The following is a 19,932-nucleotide window of genomic DNA, read 5'->3' as shown; positions in this document are numbered from 1 at the left end:
AATACTATCTTATTGATTACTGTACACGCAATAACCCTTATCCCTGAGTGGCCTTCGGGCCTTGATAAGTGGTGAACCTCATGTAAAAAAAAAAGGTCTGGGACTTATTGAGCGAGGTGACATTCATCTCTTAAAACCTTGCTTGCTTAGCCTCTTTCTTGGCTTTTTATACTATTTTTTTCTGTAGGGGACTAAAAATTAGAGGACACCGGGGAGGAATAATCTGCCCCTGCTCTAAGGCTGGTTGGTTTTTCCCTTTGGCCATGGGCAGATGTGTTGCTTTTCCCTCTCAAGAAGAGGAGAACCTTCGTTCCACCACAAGGTGAGCTCTGAGAACTTTTTCCACCAGTCGGTGAGTCTTATCGAACTGTCGCTATTGTATTGTGTTTTATTGTTGTTTAAATGTTTGTCAGTGTATAATAAATGTGTAAACGTAATTGGGCAATTGTGTTTATTCATATATTTTTTGTTTAGTTAAAACTAACAAATTGGTGATTCCGAGAAAATATATATGTACACACACATACATAATAATAAGTTTTGTTAAACAAAAAAAAGTAAAATAATATTTTTATGAACAATAAAAAAAAGTTCTCAGAGCTCACCTCGTGGTGGAACGAAGGTTCTCCTCTTCTTGAGAGGGAAAAGCAACACGTCTGCCCGTGGCCAAAGGGAAAAACCAACCAGCCTTAGAGCAGGGGCAGATTACTCCTCCCCGGTGTCCTCTAATTTTTAGTCCCCTACATTTCTATTTTTTAAATTTATTTAAAAAAAATTTTTTTTCTATTTTTTTCTTTATTTTTTTTTTCTATTTTTTCTAATTTTTTTTTTTTTTTTCACAAAATCCTCTTGAACCTTTTCTCCACTCATTCCACAATTTCTGATGTTCTTTGATACACTTCTCAGATTTTTTTAATCTATTTTTATTTTACCATATAGTCACTGCTTACCAAGACCCGGAGGCCACTCAAGGATAAAGGTTAATGGATACTGTGATGATTGGTGATGGTAGAAATTGGCTGAGTTCACTTATTTTAGAGGATGGCCCATCAAGAACCTGCTTGCGTTGGACTTAAAAATGACCGTGTTATAGTCAGTTAGGAAGCAGTTCAGTGATGAGCAATTCTAGAAAAAAAAGCTCTGCTCATGAAATTTTTGTTTAATTCCAGGCACAGATAGAGAGTAAGGAAAATTACTGATAATGGTTGTAAACTAGTTGAGTGTTTGCTGCAAATTTCTTACAAGGGGTGAACCATAGAGTGAAGCTCAGCCAAAGACCTGCCATAAAAATAACAATCGAGCAGATAGACTTGAAAGATCCCTTCTATGAGAAAGAGGTAGCAAGGAAGAGAAAAAGACATCACCCAACAAATTTCAACGTCAGTTTTGTACCCTGTCCAAACAAGAAAGGGAGCTGTGAGCAGCTCCTCTCCAGATATTACAGCCATATGTTACTCTATGTCTTGGGAGACTTTTTCGTCCACTCCAAAGTTTGCTCTGTTACCTTCTACAATGTGCAGCAAAATATGTCTCTTGAACAGCAGGCGTCAGCCTTGACTAGTCAGACAGAGAGTAAGGTATGGTCGATGGTGGTGGTTGGAAGTGAGAGGGGGGGTTGTTGCCATTTTGTTAAAAATCGCACATGGCTAAAAGGAATGACAAGATATTTCCTATTTGGAGAGATTGAAAAAATGGATCTCAAATAAAGAAATTAAATAGAAGCCATGTGCTGGGTATGTACAAAGAAACTTGTGTGTTATTCCATTAGTTATTGACACAGTTGAGCTGGAGCTCCACTGCACTCAGACTGCCCACTTTCTACAGAGGTCCAGTTCACTAAACGATTAAGGTTGGGACTAGTGTAGCCTGGTGTTGGCAGCTGGTCAGGTATCTTTTCCAGCCAGATGTCCAGATGTTTCTTAAGTGTCAGGGGATATTCTCCATATATTTCTTATTGCGGCTGGAATATAGTTAAATGTTCTTGTACCACTGTAGGTGAAGCTGTGGTGGATGAGGGGCTTGATCTTCTGTGTAGTTCCGGGTGCGGTTATTTTTATATAGCCCAGTCTCCCTTGGTGGGCCATTTCTACTATTGTTGTATTTGAGGCCCTTCCTTCCAAGATTTTCCGTATATAGATGATAATATATCATTCTTTGACGTAGTGAATACAGTTTCAGCTTCTCCTAGTAATTCATTTGGTCTACTCCACATATTTTGCTAGCGAATGTTCTCTGGGTGTTTCTATTTTGCAGATTTCTGTTACTTTTTGTAGAGACTATAGCTGACAGCAGTATTCGAATCTTGAGAGACAAGGGAATTTCATAGTGTGAGCATGCACTCACTGTTCCTACTCCTGAAGGTTCCCAGTATCCATCCTATTTATTGTCTCGCAAATGCTGTGGTGTGGTCACTATGTTGTGTGAAGGTGGCATCTTTGCTCATATAAACTCTAAATCCTTCACTACTTCCTTTGATGTGATTTCGTGTTGCCTACACTAGTATCCAGATGTTTCCTTAAGATGGTTTTTATTTCCGTATTGGAATCGTTCAAATTTGTCTCCATTTAGAGCCGTGCTGTTGTCATTATCCCATTTTATAAATTTTGTTGAGGTCTTCTTGTAAAAGCCTTGAGTCATGTGGAGATCTTTTTCATGATTCGTGTGTCGTCAGCGAAAGATGTTGCTATGGCATGTTCAGTAACCATTATAAGAAACAATCGCGGACCTAATACTGAGACTCGTGATATGTTGCTGATGACCTTACTTGCCTCATAAGCTCCTTCAAATGTTTACTTTTGTGTCCTGTCCGAGAGGAAGCTGTGTATCCAAGTCCCGAGTTTTCCACAAATTCCGAGTGAGCAAATTTTATGCAGGAGTATACCGATGTCTACTTTGTCAAAAACTTTTGCGAAATCTATATAGTTATCTCCACTTTGAAAATCATGTTCTCATAGTGAGATAGTAGATGTGACTAGCAGGAGCGGCCTTGTTGAAATCCATGTTGTCCTTTGTAGAATGCTCCTTTATTTTCCAGAAAGTCTATCTTATGTCACACTTAGATAAAGAACTGAATGATTTTGTCACCAGAGTGTCTATTGAAAACATGAGCCAAAGGAAAGTTACCTGTTTTGTATCACATATTTAGATGTTTGAGTGGTGAACCACTAAAGGTTGGATAACAACTTGTGATAATGATTAATATATCAAAAGTTTATTTTGAACAACCATAAACAGAGACTAAGTTTACAAAAACAATTAAAAAAATAAAAATAAATAAATTACTGACTTAGAAATATATATGTTTGGGGAGGAGAGATGAAGAGAGACACAGAGGGTTTGAGAGAGAGAGAGAAATAAAAAGAAAAAGAGAATTAAAAAGAAATGAGTTTAAGAGAGAGAAAGGAAGAAAAGAAATTCAGAAGAAAGAAAGAAAATAAATGAAAGACAATAGAAGGGAAAGGGCAATCTTCAATGATAGAGGAGGAAATGTTAATCTCAAAGAGATGGTGGTCGGAATTAGGGTTTCATAAAACAAACCATTGCGTTTGACTATAAAGATTTGCTTGTTGGACATTGATGAGCACATACCTCCATTTAGGACAGATAACCTCCCCAAAGAGCTAAGTCTAAAAGCTCTTCCTTCTCTGAGAAGCTGTCTAAACAAACCTAAGTTGAAAACATCCTGCATCATGAAACCATTAAGAACCCAAAGAATTAATTTTTCTTTGCACAAAGTGTACGCTAAAACATCTTCTGAATAATTATTCTTGTTTATAAGAAAAATACCTGAGTTATTATTGAATTGTTTGATTTGAAAACCCAGTTATTTATAGCACCAACACTACAACCAGCCATTCACCAAAGCACCTATTAGAACTCAAACCACAGCATCTGACGATGAACGGCCAAAATGTATTGTCACATGGACTTAGACCACAAAACATACATGGCCCTGAGTATCAGAGTGACAATTCCAGTGACAAGTAAGTGTCAGGTCACATTTTAAGTCGTCCAGCACTAGACGAAGTTAAGAGTGTTGCCAAAAGGACTTATGGTTAGTGCACAGTTCCTTGCAGTATGTATGACCAGGCCCTGGTGATTACAGTTCTTAATGGGTATAGGGGTACACAATGTAGTATCTCCATTTATTTTCTTTCCATTGCAGAAAGATGTGATACAAAGTTAGAAGTTGGGGAAAGTGAAGCCAGCACTCCTAAAGGAGCAGCACTCTGACCTTTTAAAAATTGACTGGGCAGTCCCATCAGCATTCCTAGGTAGCAGCACCTCAGACAATTAACTTACCCCACACAAAAGACAGAAGGCAACAACCTGGGCAGATGGACCTTTTAGAGCTACCTAGAACCATACCTAAGCCCAACAGATGCAAGGTCATCCCATACTCAAAAACAGCCAAGACTGTCCAACTATATTGAGGACATATCCACAATTGGCACAAATATATCCTACTTAGGCTGTGCCAGGTAATATCCCTTAATGTCTTTCACACCTGAAATGGATCAGGAAACCAAATGTTCCATCACTTGGTTACTAAACTGACACTTCATATGTTTTTCATTCAACCTGCACACCTTCTGAGGGATAAACTTTCTCTTTACCCTTAGAACTTTTTTCAGTGTAGGAAAAAAAAAAAGGAGAACATGCAAATAACCAGTTTGTGTTACGTCACAATTTCTTCTTTCAATTCAGGAAACAACTTCTAAAGTTTTTCTGTATTCTTTATATTAACCAAAATTCAAAAATCATTTATGCACACAAATCAATGCCTCATCATCATGAGCCGCATCTCCTGCTCGGTGCGGATTGTGAACCTACGTGACTTATTTTTCGCCATTCCTTCCGATCCAGGGCAAGTTGGTTGATGGATACCTAACTGTTGAGAGATGTCCAATCAAAAACATTTTCTCTTCACCTTTCTTCTGCCTCGTTTGAGGATATGTTAGATAACATACCCTCAAATCAACAATCATGTAAAACAAAACGGAAAGAAACAAATGGAGAAATTTGGTTAAACCCAACATACACGTGACCGTTACTTGTGTGAGAAATACGTAGGACAGAAAAATAGGTCTGTTGTCTATGCACTACGAGCAGACTACCTGGGTAATTCTCATTCAATGAACATCTCTATTGCCAAATACAATAGAATTGTGAAATCTTCCACAAAGTAGAAAAAGTGAAAGGAGAATAGCAAGTGAACCTTGAATTTACTTTCAGCAACCTTGTACCTCATGCTTTGCTCATTTTAGTCTTTAATCCTCACATTCAATGACAAAAGGGGAATAATTACTGTTTCTTAGGTTAGAATCTATCCAGCTAATATTTATTATTGGTTATTTTTGGATCTTGAAGTAACATGCATTTTTTAAGCTCCTTACATCAAGTGGTTGGAGTGATTTCCATTAAAATGTTGATTTACCTGAAAACACCACCATGATGTCAATCTGATGGTTTGGAGAACAATGAGATAAGAGACAAGGATGAGATGATTGTGTGTCACTATTTGGATTAACATCTTTTTCATTTTTTACATGCTAGCATGTATTGGATTCCTTTAGAAATTGATTTCTAAACTAACTTATCTCTGGCCAGGTCTTTATCACTTTCTTCCAAATCCATCCTTATCACTTCCTTCCATATTTTCTTCAGCCTTTCCCCATGAACTGACCCTGCAATTTCAACTGTTCTACATCTACTAACCCAAGAACTCTCATGCATTATTTCAACACAGCCAGACCATCAAAGTTTGCATAGATCTTCCAACAATATTCCAATTTACAGGATTGACAGTTAAATTTGAAACAAATTCCATACGAAAGTATTTTTCTATATATTCCAGGATTTTCCAATATTTTAAGAAATAAGGATAGAATATCAACAAATATGTCACATAATATGAAAAAAAAAAAAAAAATCAACAAAATAAACATAAATGTCAAATTCATCAATAAAATACAAAAGGCCTTTACCAGACTGCACCAAGGTTCGCATGTTGCTTAATCGGAAGAACGACACAATAAATATTAAACATATTCAACAATCACTAAATTGTAAAAGATATAAAGAAAAAGAAATTTAATTCCAGAATCGTTCAATGTTTTTCCTCACAATTCCAGGATTAATGATTTTCTATTTGGCTCGCAATCCTGATTAAACCTTCCTCTAAGGTCATTAAATCAAGAAATATCTTTCACATCACATTACACATACATCATATTATTCTATAATTTCTCTCCATGCAACACACGTCCTCCAGATTCACTGGTTAACTTTCACTTCCATAAATCGTCACACTACATACACGTTTGATATATTCTTTCTCTGTCGATAGTAATAACACTTTGCTGGTTAGTTATGGCTGAAGTTCCATGAACTTGCTCCTAACTCATACCTAAATTAATAAAAACATGTTACTGGAAAAATGAAGATAATTTTCCATAAGATTTTATTCAAAGTTTTCTTAATGTTTTTCGTTGCATAGAAAATAAAGCATCCTTTTGAAACTAAACCCCATACTTCAATTTGAAGTTCAACTTGATATAAGCTCGGTCTTATTTTCAAGAAACATGGTATAGACCTAAAAATAAACTGCTACAGTTCTACAGCATCTAGAGATGAAGCATCATTGGTGAAAGGTCTAAAAGAAAATGCTTGAAAGGACATCAATTTTCAAAGAGGTTGGTTCATGCAAGATTCCATTATATGGAACCCATATGATTGCCTGCAACCTGACATAAATGACTGGGATAGAAAAATATGAACAATGTTTTAAGACATAGGATTACTTGAAAATAAAAACAAGATTTGTTTAATAGAATGAAAATATTTATCAATGATAATACACTAAAGTGCCAAGATAGCCATGACACAAATTGCATATAGTTTTTTTTTTTTGGTTTTAATGACATTTACAATGAGGTAATGGATGATTTTGCATTAGCAAACTTAGATTGTTTTTCGGGGGTTTTTTTTTTTTTTAAGTCATCAGCATGTTAACATTTCATTTTAGATGGAGATCATCAGGATGTTAACATTTCATTTTAGATGGAGATCATCAGCATGTCACTTTTTTTTAAACAATCATCAACATGCCAAGTTTTTTTTTTAAACAATCATCAGTATGTCATGTTTTTTTTAAACAATCATCAGTATGTCATGTTTTTTTTAAACAATCATCAGTATGTCATGTTTTTTTTAAACAATCACCAGTATGTCATGTTTTTTTTTTTAAACAATCACCAGTATGTCATGTTTTTTAAACAATCACCAGTATGTCATGTTTTTTTAAACAATCACCAGTATGTCATGTTTTTTTTTAACAATCAACATACCAAGTTTTTTTTTTTTAACAATCATCAGCATGCTAACAATTTTTTTTTCTAAAATGAAGGTCATCAGCTGGCTAATATTTCATCCAACTGTCGCAGCACATCATCATCATCATCTACAGTACAAACATTTGTTGTAGGTTCGGTGTCGGATTCCTCGAATAAGAAACTGTCAGAAAGACTGCAAAAGAGAAAAAGAAAAATTTTAAATAGAGTTTAAGATACGTGAAATTATTATAGTTAAAAACAAAAGTAAAAACCTTAGTAAGGTGTAAACGAAGATAAAAACGACTTATTTTCAAGTATACAATGTACAAACATAGATCATGAATCATGCATGGAATTACTGCTGCTGCATCAAGTTTGACTCAAATTTCTTTAGTTTAATGCATGGACATTTATTTAGAATTACACCTTATTTAAGAACAAATTTGCAGAAAAATCTTTATGATGCTTTACCCTTCACAGAACAAAAAGGTCATATACTAAAAGTCGTAAATTGATAAAGTAGCTTTTTTTAATATAGAAAATCATTTTCTTACAATTTTTAGTGATTTTACTAGTAAATTGTATCCTCCAATTACAACGCCGATTTGGATCTTGATAGTTTGCGTTGCGTTGTCATCTCATTATTTAAAACATGACAGATCAAACCACTACATCCCCCTGTATCATAAAATTTGATGTTCTTAGTTAAAAAGAAAAAAAATTAGACTATTTCGGCAATTTACATAATTTTTGGAATATGACATCTTCATTTCATGACAGGTACATATATCATACAGTTATTTTTTATTTTTAGTTTTTTTTTTAAAGATTTTTTTGTTTTTGCTTGAGACAAGCAGATTGTTTTAAATGTTATTATTTAACACTATTTGATTATCAGCAAAGGTTCTTAGTAAGTAATGAGAAATTGTGTGCTACTTATGCTCCCAGCTCTGAACCCCATATTAGCATTATTATCTTATTTTTCAATTTCTAAAATAATTGATAATTATGGGCATACAACACAAAAAAAATCCCTAATACAAATACCAACATTGAATTCCTTGTCAGCTTCTTCTCAAGAAAAGTTGTTTGCTCTCTGTATAGGTCTTTGTTTTCAATTGCATCCACAGTAATTATTATTATAATTAGAATCAATAATTAAACCTTAGTGACCTCAGATGAAATCAGAAAAAAATTTGAATGGTATTATAAAATTTGTTTAATTAGATTGAATTCTAAATAAGAACCAACAAAACTATGCAAAAAGTAAATTGTATCCCTGTCACGGAACAGAAATGTCATGTTCTAAATATCAGGTAAATTGATCAAGTAGTTTTATTTTCATAAAGAAAATCATTTTTAAGTGATTAATGGGAATTTGTTGGAATTATAACCTAAATCGAGTAACTATGAATTATTGAGTTATCTCCTTTTCATTCTTGACTTATTTCATGATGGTAGGCGAGATAGTTACTTCTCAGATTTCAGATAAAATTTGATTTCTTAGTTGAAAAAAAAAAAAAAAAATCTGTCATCAATTTTGGCGATTTTTCGGAATATGACAGCCTCGGTCTGTGACATCAACATACATCATAAAGATTTGTCTTTTTGTTGTTGTTGTTTTTTTTAAAAATTAGGTTGAATACTAAATAAGAACTTAAAATTCTTTGTAGAATTTTATCCTTACCAAAACTAATTTGAATATCAGACTAATGAGTTTCATGATAAACTTCCTTATATAAACTTTAAAAAAAAAAAAAAAAGTGATCATTTCTTTAAGTGACAAATGATTTTTAAGGAAATCAATATTTAATTTGGCTTTACTTCTTCATTTGTGACCTATTTGCGTTAAAAAGAAATTAATATTTCAAACAAGTTTAAAGCAATTTCATTTGCTGTAAATAGTGACAGACTAAAACAGCTATTACAGAAAGTCCATAACTAGATTACAGAGTGACCTTTTATGGCAAAATAAATTGCTGCGATGGATGAGTAAAGTTGGTCTTAAAGACAGGCTTCGTTCACATGACCTCAGAGGTAGGTTAAATCTGGACAGTACTGTGCAGAAGAGAAAACTTTGATGGTATGGCCATATTAAAAGAATGGTTGAGAGTTCTTTGATTAGTAGATATAGAACAGTCGATGTAGCAAGGTCAGAGCAAGAAAAAGATAGGTGATAAAACTGGTTGGTTGTTTTACAGCATATCAACCATTTTGGGGTTAATTAATGTAGAATCCAATAATTTTGGAAAAGTTTTATTCTTCAAGTTTTATATGTTCAAATATTCATTCATTTGGTTTGGTCTGTTTTGTAGAAGAAAATTGTTTTTGACTTTGCAGGACATGATTAAGTTTTGCAAAGAGAAATGAGAAAAAAACAAAACAAACAATAACATCACTTTTGTTCAGAAAGCCAGTATCTTCAGATAATCTAAAAGGTATTACCACTCAGGGGTCAAAGTGAACCTGGGAGCAATGGTAGCTAAAGGGTAACTCTATATTCCCCCACAGCCCCCAAAAATATGACCTCACCACAGGATATCTTTTAAGATCATACTCATATAAAATTGGACCCAATAGAAAGATGTTGGTGATAATGATAATCATTAAAATACTTTATAAAATGAAATAATTAAAAGACGGTTCTTACGTTGAAAGACTTCTCTCTGTCTGTAAGTGTAATGATAATTCATCTTGCTGTGCCCTGACATCAGAATTCTGTTTTGGTTCCTCTGCAACTGGAACCACTGGGTTTATCGTTTTTTGCACAGGTGGTTTTGATGTAATCTTAACTGCCGGGGAACAAGTTGTAACAGTTTTTAACACTGAAGAGGTTTCCGTTGACGGATTTGCTTTTGTCTCAAGCAGAAGAACTGCGTTGCCTGGTTTTGTTTTTGCAGCAACAGATTTCACAGTTGCAACCATCGAGGCTGCTGTTGTTGCTGTCGTCATCTTTTTTGAAGAGTTTGTTGTTGGTGTGACAGAATTTGTACAAGCATTCACAGCCTTTGTATTCCGACAAGGTGTAATCCGTTGTGTTGGAGGCATTGAAAGTAGTGCTGGTGGTGTCGATTTACTGATTGTTGTATTGTTGTCACCACTGATGTGTACAGAGGCAGGAGAAGAAACATTAAGCTGCTTTTTTGGTGATAGTGGCTGTGTTTCAATTCCAGGAGTTTTCGTCTCCTTTTGTTCATTCACAGTTATAGGTTTTCTTCTCCACAAACGCAATGATGGTGCTGGAAAATTATAAAAAGAAATATATTAGTTAAAAAAAATTATATAAATTATTCTAAGAACTTTGTTACTGGCCATGAGGTCGTAACAGGCGCTTGTGGCTTACACCTAAATCTTGGAATATTTGAACATGGCACTGATTAACTAAAAATTTAAAAATCAAGTTCATGACCAGTAACAGCAGAGGAATAAATAAATCAATAAATAAAGCAGAATATGGAAAAAAAAAAAAAAAAAAAAAAAATTCCCGCCTTTTTTTTTTTTTAAAGGCCTTAAAAAATACCAATCTATAACATGGTTGGCATCAGCAAGAGCATCCAGCCTCTAAAAATTTTATCTCAATTAAGGAAGTAACATCCAAATAAAACTGACCGAAGATAAGTTTGGAATTTAATTTCTAAAAGCCATGCCAACATGAAAAATAATTTCAAATTTAACATCTTTTTTAAAATGAACTTTGCTTTTACATTCCTCATGAACCAATACCACATCATGGTTGAACGCAAGACCAGAAGCGCCCATTATGACTAGGGCTATGACAAGAGAATATTCTTATCATTGTTTTGACTCTCGAGTATATATCGGACACAGTTAATCAATCGAGAACCACATCACTATCTAAAAACATGCAAGATATTAACCGATATATATTCTTTTGTCAAAATAATGAAAAGAATATTCTTTTGTCATAGCCCTAATCATGACCTTGTAGCCAATAAAAAAAACTAAAAATATTTTTATACCGTCAACAATTTCTAATACTAAATCATATATATATATATATATATATATATATATATATATACTAGCAGGGGTGTTTGGGGGTAGAAAAAGTGTAAAAAAAAAAAAATTTTTTTTAATATTCCTTTTGAAGTAATGTTTATCATGAGTAATACTATTAACTAATGTTACATGTGTGGTGTATATATTTATAGTTAATACTATTAAGAAATGACACCATCTTCTTCTGTAAAAATAAACATCATTGTCAGCTAAACATTCTTTAAAAAATAAATAAAAATATTTATTTATTTAAAATGGTAGCAATTCTTTTTAACACAATATTCTCTATCTTACCAAAGATAAAAACGAATTGTCAACTAAACATTCTTCAAATCAATAAGACGAAATGTAATTATTTTGAAATTTATTTAAAATTGTTGTAGTTGATGGGATGATATTTGATTTTAAAATGGTTAAAAATCAGGATTGTTTACATTAAAAACATCAGATTAATTACCAGTCATTATCGTTACTGATCAGACAATCTTATTTTTAGTTAATGTGTATGAAAAGTGATAATTAGGGCTATGACAACAGCATATTCTTTTCCTTGTTTTGATTCTCAGGTATATAGCCATTGATATGTTTTTATGGAGAGTGATGTGGTTCTCGGTTGATTAATTGTGTCTAACTGTGTCGAACATATACTCGAGAGTCAAAACAATGAAAAGAATATGCTGTTGTCATAGCCCTAGTGATAATGCATGTACAAACAAGAAATCCTAAGTGTATTATTATTTTACAGAAGATGGTTAAAAAACAAAAAAAAAAGGAATCCTGTCATTTTAGAGAACTATTGTAGGAGATATGCAACAGAATTTGATATGTATATTACTATTGTAAATTTTCTGTGAAATCATGCTTTTTCTATTAAGGACTAAATTGAGAAGAGTTAAAAATGAAGATTCCCCAAAAAGGTCTTTCGATGTATCGTTGCATTTAAGATGTTTTCTTTGGCAGGTCAACCTTCAATTTTAAATGCCATTTTCATTGCTATACATAGTTTAAATGGACATATCTTAAAAATATTTATTTAATCTTTTAGTGTATGTCCAGGGTTTTTAACCTAATTAACGAACAAAATTACAGAAAAATCTTGTGATGTACATACCTGTCACAGAATGAAAATGACATTTTTAAAAAATCAGATCAATTGATTTTTTTTTTTTACCAAGAAAATTTAATCAGTGACTTAGTTGAGTTGCCTCTTTTTATTAAGCATGGCAGATTAAGATATCTCTCTTCATAAAATTTTATTTTCTTACTTAAAAAAAAACTACTTGATCAATATATGTGATTTTTTGGAATATCTCCTCATTTTTTAACAAATACATACATTAGAAAGATTTTTTTGTATTTTAAATTAAGTTGAGCTTTGGACTTGCACCAACTTTAAAGTGGATTTGGCAACATAACACAATTTCTTTGTTTTGTTTGTTAAAGTGGTCACACAATTTAATTCATTGCGGATAGACACTAAATCAATTTTTTTTTACTATAGAAAAAAAAATTATAGAAATAAAAAATCTATTCAGCAGGTAATAGTTAATAAAATCTCCCTTTTTAAAACCAATATTCAAATACCAGAGTTTCATCGGATATTCTGCTGGAGTAGCAAACCGAAAGCAAGTTCAAAGTGTTTCTCCAAATAGTGGTGGTGATATAAACTTTAAAATTTCTCTATATTTATGAAAAGAAAAATTACCTTTTTTAGTTGTTTCAATAGAATCTATAATTGTTATTGGTCCTGATGCAGGACATTCTGCAGACTTATTCTCTAGTTGTTGAGCTCTCCGTCGCTTTTCTGCCATTATTTCGGCAAAACTTTTGACTTTGATATTGTCAAGAGAATCACATTCTTTTTTAACTTGGCATATTGAATCTGTAATCTGTGGAATAATCTAGAAGAAATTCAATTGAAAAAGGAAATTAGACATCAAGAATATAAAAGGAAGAAAAATAAAGTTTTCATGTTTTTCATCTTAAACATCTAGGATATAAAGAACAGTTGTCTGTGTGCATATTTGTATGTTCAGTTAAAATTCAAAAACTGGAAAACAATCACCCACAAAGTTGGTATTTTCTTGATTAACATTGCCCCGGTTGAATAATTATTTAAAATTTAGAAACAAAAAATATTTATTCTTTGAATGGATGCAGATTTCATGAGGGGTGGGAGGTGGTCATCCAGATTATGTACTAACTAAAGGAAGTAACTGATTCTTTTTAAAGAGTTTTTTTTCTCTCAGACCAACTCATTTCTCAAGGAATTTATTTTTATTTCATTTAACTTCAAAGTTCTCAGAAATCAATGAGCTCCCTTCCTGGGACTAACACTTGATCTCTATATGAGATACATAGATATTTGAATGTTTCATTAAAGTTCTCCTTTACATCTCAAACACTAAGTAAAAAAGTTGAAAATTTTCCTCTACCAATTTGACCATTAAAATATGTTTATAGCATATCTTTTTTGTGATCTCTTGGTATTACTAAATTCCAGAAGAAATTATCTAGTCTAGTGGAGTATCCAGCTTTATGCTGTTACTTGAAGTAACATCATTTGGAGAAGGTGCACCTTCCTCGAAAACCCAGTGTGGATAAGCCATACCAAGGAGATTTTATTTGGGCTGCAGATACTTTATGATTTTGAATATTTGATCAGGGTTTACTTGTAAGTAAAAGTATCTTCATGCCAGGTTGTCTTGATAAACCTCTGTACAGAGAGATCTTAGAGACTCAAAGATAGTGTACAGTAAGCATTTAAGTTCTCTAAATCTATATATCTATAAAAGTGAGAATGTGTGCATGTGAGGAAAACTCTTAACCTATATACTCAATGAAGTTTTGATCTACAGATTTAAAATTTGATATAAAGGGTATTCACGTGGAAAACTTTTTAATTAATTTTCATCTGGAAAAACGACTTCTAAGAGGTCAAAATTGAAAAACTGGTATGTGGGAATCGTCAGATTTTTCTCTGATTGCTAACCGTTTCATGATTGCGCATGCGTGAATGGTTTACATTTCACATTAATAGATTCCTTATATTATATATAAGTCAGTTTGAAAGCACTTTTTGAATAGCGTGTCACGCTGGACAAATTGTTATCATACTTGACTCACTTTCTTTAGGTTTTGGTTTCAATTTCTTGAGTATTTTTATTTTTACTGACAAGAAGTGAAATGTTTACAAAAAACAGAATACTCACTTGTACATGTCTAAGTTTCTGTAGGAATTAAAATATAATATTTATGCATATCTTACAACCAGGCAACGCCAGGCTGTCTGCTTGTATCTCTATAAATGTGTGTGTGTGTGCGCGCGTGTCCAGAGAAAGGAATGAGCTGGACAGAGAGAGGGAAAATGGTGGAGGGGGATAGAAGTTTAAACAGAAATATGTTAAATTTTTGCTATGGGCAATGTCGAGTATCCCTGCTAGTTTTACATAAAAATATTTTTTAAAAATATTATTAGCTTAATATGACAGTGTATAATCATCACAAGATCATTTATTTATTAAGCATATTTGTGTAGCTCATTTTAAATCAATACTCTCAATGTCAACATTAACAATAAAAAAAATATTTTTAGATTTCCGAATATATAATATGAATATGCAAATCAAATCTATATAATAAAAATGAACACATTTGACTTGCTTCAATAGCCACATATGCAAATTTATTTTTATAAGCAAAGAAAGGGAGGCTTAATCTTGAATTATAAAAAAAAGTCTTTCATTTTAATAGATACAAAATATATTAACTTGTTCTTAATATTTTTATGATTAAAACACGAATTACATGCACACAGATGCTTTATCCACATAATTAGGAGAGTTTTTGTAAAACTTATCTTACATGTATGTTTTTTTGCATTAGTAAAACAAATCTTATAAACAAAATTCATGTCATGCAGTTATAAAAAAATGAATGAAATAAATCCTTATTTGAACCATCCTCTTAGATAAAGTTAAAAAAAAGTTTTAAATCTAATAGATCACACACTATCAGCTAAATTTCAACCCCTGTCCCATCAGCACATTGTTGTATTTCTGTGTTTGTTTTATGGTATTTATTTTAATGGAATGTGCTCTTATGAATTCACAGCATTTATGCTCCCCTCGGCATAATCTATCTAAGCTGACAAGCAGCAAAATCCCACCCCTTCACTGCTGAGGTCTCTAGATGCCCAATAGTTCTCTACTCAGTCTTTTCCCTCGAATGGCTAAACTTTGGAATTCTTTCCATTTCTTGCTTCCCTGACTGTACCGATATGCAAAAGTTTAAATGTAATGATAACAAATATCCTGCTATTCAACTCCCCACAATTCCCTATTAAGCATAATTCCCAGTAATAGTCCCTTATGTTCTCAGTGATAATACATATTAGTGTAAAAGAGTTTAAAGAAAAAAAAAGTAATGGGTTAAATGAAAAATGTGATATTTATATGAGTGATTTAAAATAAAAAATTTTTTTAATAATGTTTTTAATAAAAAACATTCGTGCCAATAAAATCAAAGTTTACTGAATTCATTATAAAGTTTTAGAGTAAGATTACTTCAAACAGTGCATTTTATATGTAATAAAAAAGTTGTTTTGATCTGATTATGTTCATAAAATAATGCTAAACCAATAATTGTAAATGATTATATCAACTTGAAAACAATTTGTAGAAAAAGTTTGGATTCAGAAAATTTCATAAATAAAATGGAAAACTTATGAAAATAGGTGATAAACTTACTTTTGTTTGCAATGGTTTTGTTGCTGTAGTTTTAATAACATTAGCTTTCGATGCAACAAGTTCTGTATTTAAACCGTTAGGAACAGGAGGGGATTCAACTGAAAAAAAAAAAAAAAATTCATATTTAGATTTGCTTTAAAATTGGCTTTTGAAAATGAAAGAAAAAAATGTCAATATAATAAAGTGAACAGAAAATTGTTTTACAAGTTCATGGAATACTTGCGCATTCTTTGAACCAGACGTAACTAAGTGTTTGCTCGGCTTTCTCCAAAACACGATGTCAACAGCTCAGGTTTAGCTGCTGTCTGATGTAACATGGCGATCAGTCAATCACAACATCATGTGCCGAGTTTCAACTCAATGCACATGCGCGCACCTGAGCAACAGACGAAAATTTGGATACCAATTGGAAGAGGGGGGAAAAAAAATCCATCATTTCTCACATGGAAGTAAGGAAGAGTAGAGAACTAAAAATATGAATTTGACCATCCTTTCCCAACAACTCCAGACACCAGATGCTGTAGTTGATTTTTTTTTGTCAACAGCAGAAACTAATAGCAAAATTGATAAAATAGGAAACCTGCGCCCATGAGTGCATCTTAGGGAAAAAAAGGGAGCATTACTAATGGCTATGGTTGGAGATGTGGAAATGTTAAATGTCGACAGTGGACAGTTATCCGGACTGGGACCTTCGTCGCAAAAATCATAGCTGAAAATCACATGCATTATATTATCAAACTGATATACCTGTGGGCGTTTGAGAATAGCAACAAATAAAAACCTCTAGCGCTAATATGGGTTGGGATCAGCACTCAATAGTTGATTGTTGTTATTTATTGGAGAAAAAAAAAATCTTTGATAACACTTATTTATTTGAATAAAAACAAAAACTTTTCTTCAAACATTTTTTTTAATTACAGTAGGTTTTTCTTTTTTTCTGTTGATTTTTCTATATTTAAAATGTTGCTATTTTCTTTATTTATATTTTATTGGAGAAAAAAAAAATCTTTGATAACACTTATTTATTTAAATAAAAACAAAACAAACTTTTCTTCACACATTTTTTTAAATTACAGTAGGTTTTTCTTTTTTTCTGTTGATTTTTCTACATTTAAAATGTTGCTATTTTCTTCTACATAGCGTTGTTATTTCATCAGCGACACTCGGCATAATCCGGCTGTGGATGTCATACTCCGGAGAAAGCCGAGCGAACGCTGAGTTATGTCTGGTTCAAAGGATACATAAGTACTGTTCACGGATATACACAAATCAATCGCAAATAGGTTTATCAAACTTGAATAAATGTTCATAGAATGATGACGCCTCTTCAGGCAACAAAACTACTATTAGGACTACATATCATTAAAATTATTATTAGGACTACATATCATTAAAATTATTATTAGGACTACATATCATTAAAATTATTATTAGGATTACATATCATTAAAATTATTATTAGGATTACATATCATTAAAATTATTATTAGGATTACATATCATTAAAATTATTATTAGGATTACATATCATTAAAATTATTATTAGGATTATATATCATTAAAATTATTATTAGGATTATATATCATTAAAATTATTATTAGGATTACATATCATTAAAATTATTATTAGGATTACATATCATTAAAATTATTATTAGGATTATATATCATTAAAATTATTATTAGGATTACATATCATTAAAATTATTATTAGGATTATATATCATTAAAATTATTATGAGGATTACATATCATTAAAATTATTATTAGGATTACATATCATTAAAATTATTATGAGGATTACATATCATTAAAATTATTATTAGGATTATATATCATTAAAATTATTATTAGGATTACATATCATTAAAATTATTATTAGGATTACATATCATTAAAATTATTATTAGGATTACATATCATTAAAATTATTATTAGGATTACATATCATTAAAATTATTAGGATTATATATCATTAAAATTATTATTAGAATTACATATTAAAATTATTATTAAGATTATATATCATTAAAATTATTATTAGGATTACATATCATTAAAATTATTATTAGGACTACATATCATTAAAATTATTATTAGGACTACATATCATTAAAAGTATTATTAGGACTACATATAGAAACAAAATTTTTTTGAATAAATAAAATGATGATTATGGGTTGGAACAAAAGAACAGAATTTCTCATTTTTAGGAATAATAAAAGTAGAATAGACAAGAAAAATAGGTTTCCTGTAAATGGTCATTTAAATCAGAGTCAGTCAATGACACAAGGGAATCATAAAAATGGAATGCACAACTATATAAAAGACTTTTTTCTTTTTTTACAAATGTGTCCAAATTAGAAGTACATTTTCATTAATTAGAGGTCTTTAAGTAAAACCTTATTAGAGATAAAAACTTACTTCCAGACCGGGCAGCAGGTGGTAAATAGAGTTGTCTTCCTTTCTTCAATTTTTGCTCAGATAATAAAGATTTTTTCGCTTCAGTTCTGGACATAGGACCTAATCTGGATTTGATAAGCGATTCAGTTCTGGACACAGGTCCTAATCTGGATTTTTTTACAGAGTCTTCTTTGAGTTCTGATCCTAAAATTGGTTCTAAAAAGAAAATATTATCCAATTATTACAGATCACAAATTTAAATTTTAGTCAATTTATATTTAATGGCTTAAACATTTACATGACTTTTCCTCTAAAAATAAATTTTAAAAACTAACCTTTTTCTGCCAAACCTAATCTTTTCCTTTTTTCAGCTCTGATTTCTGCTAAGGTTTTCACTTTGAAGTCGAGTTCAGAGTCTGAAAAAATTAAAAAAAGGGAAAACATAACTTTTCTCTTAGAAGAAAATTTTATAAAAAAATTTGTTTATACATGAAAACAATAAAGTATAAGATGGTTTTCTTTTAAGAGTATTTACTACAAAGTCTTTCCTTATTTGAAAGACATTTAGTAACACTTCCATACTGATGGGAAACAAATTGTTAAACAAAAATTAAAAGAAGTCCATAATCATTCCATAAAAAACGTTGTAGTAGATACAAAATACAATACTTTGTGATTAACATTAAAATTCATTTGAAATTTTTAGTTGTATAACATAGATGGTCTACTGAAAAGAAACAAATATACCAAGATAATAAATCTGAAGTTCCAGTATGTTTTTTTATGAACACCAGAAATAGATGTTCATTAACGTATATATTCTGAGACTATACGACCCAGGATACATGGATAAATATAGAAATGATAGGAGAATGATACGATGGATATGTAATGTGGGCTTAAAGAGAGTCTTAATGAAAGTGGCATTGTGTGTGGACGAGCAGACATTGATGGTATAGCCATGTTGAAAGAATGGAGAGTTCTTGAATTAATACATGTAGAACAATTAAGGTATCTGGTCCAGTTCATAAGGAAGGGACAAGGAAAACTTTGGAAGAAGTGATGAAAATAGACTGGAGAGGATTGGTTGGTTGTTTTTGTTTTACGGCATATCAACACTTTTCAGGTTATTTAATGCCCAATCCAGTTATTTTAAAGAAATTTTTTTTAAATAGAGTATATTTGTTTTTTTTTTTTCAAGTCTGTTTCTATTTAACTCATAGTTGGGACCCTAATAGGTACTACCACACCGGGTCAGAGCGAACCTGGAAGCAATGGCAATTAAAGAGTGGCTCCACACTCCCCAAAGCCTGCAAGCTGGGGCCTCATATAGTTTAAGGTCATATCCAGGACGACTGGAGAGGAAGAAAGATTAATAATTATCTGAAATAGGTTATTTTGAAAGGAAAGCAGTACAATGCAGGCTG

The 19,932-nt window shown here is 31.7% G+C and overlaps 1 protein-coding gene across 1 annotated transcript in view; it reads right to left on the bottom strand.

The window, feature by feature from the left end:
• Positions 1 to 7,034: 7,034 nt before the first annotated feature.
• The window catches only part of LOC145258287 (uncharacterized), a 36,528-nt gene continuing 23,630 nt past the window's right edge, over positions 7,035 to 19,932 (bottom strand). Inside the window, exons 12-17 of the mRNA XM_080116303.1 lie at positions 18,841 to 18,921; positions 18,527 to 18,721; positions 16,103 to 16,200; positions 13,060 to 13,255; positions 9,985 to 10,573; positions 7,035 to 7,527 (exon numbers count right to left, since the gene is read on the bottom strand). Of these exons, the coding sequence (XP_079972429.1) occupies positions 7,413 to 7,527; positions 9,985 to 10,573; positions 13,060 to 13,255; positions 16,103 to 16,200; positions 18,527 to 18,721; positions 18,841 to 18,921 (1,274 nt within the window). The 3' untranslated portion in view covers positions 7,035 to 7,412. The remainder of the gene's footprint in view (positions 7,528 to 9,984; positions 10,574 to 13,059; positions 13,256 to 16,102; positions 16,201 to 18,526; positions 18,722 to 18,840; positions 18,922 to 19,932) is intronic.

This window comes from Euprymna scolopes, chromosome 3, assembly GCF_053919585.1.
Source record: "Euprymna scolopes isolate OS-2025 chromosome 3, ASM5391958v1, whole genome shotgun sequence".
In the NCBI taxonomy this organism is placed as follows: Eukaryota; Metazoa; Mollusca; class Cephalopoda; order Sepiida; family Sepiolidae; genus Euprymna; species Euprymna scolopes.
This window is presented reverse-complemented; position numbering and strand designations above follow the sequence as displayed.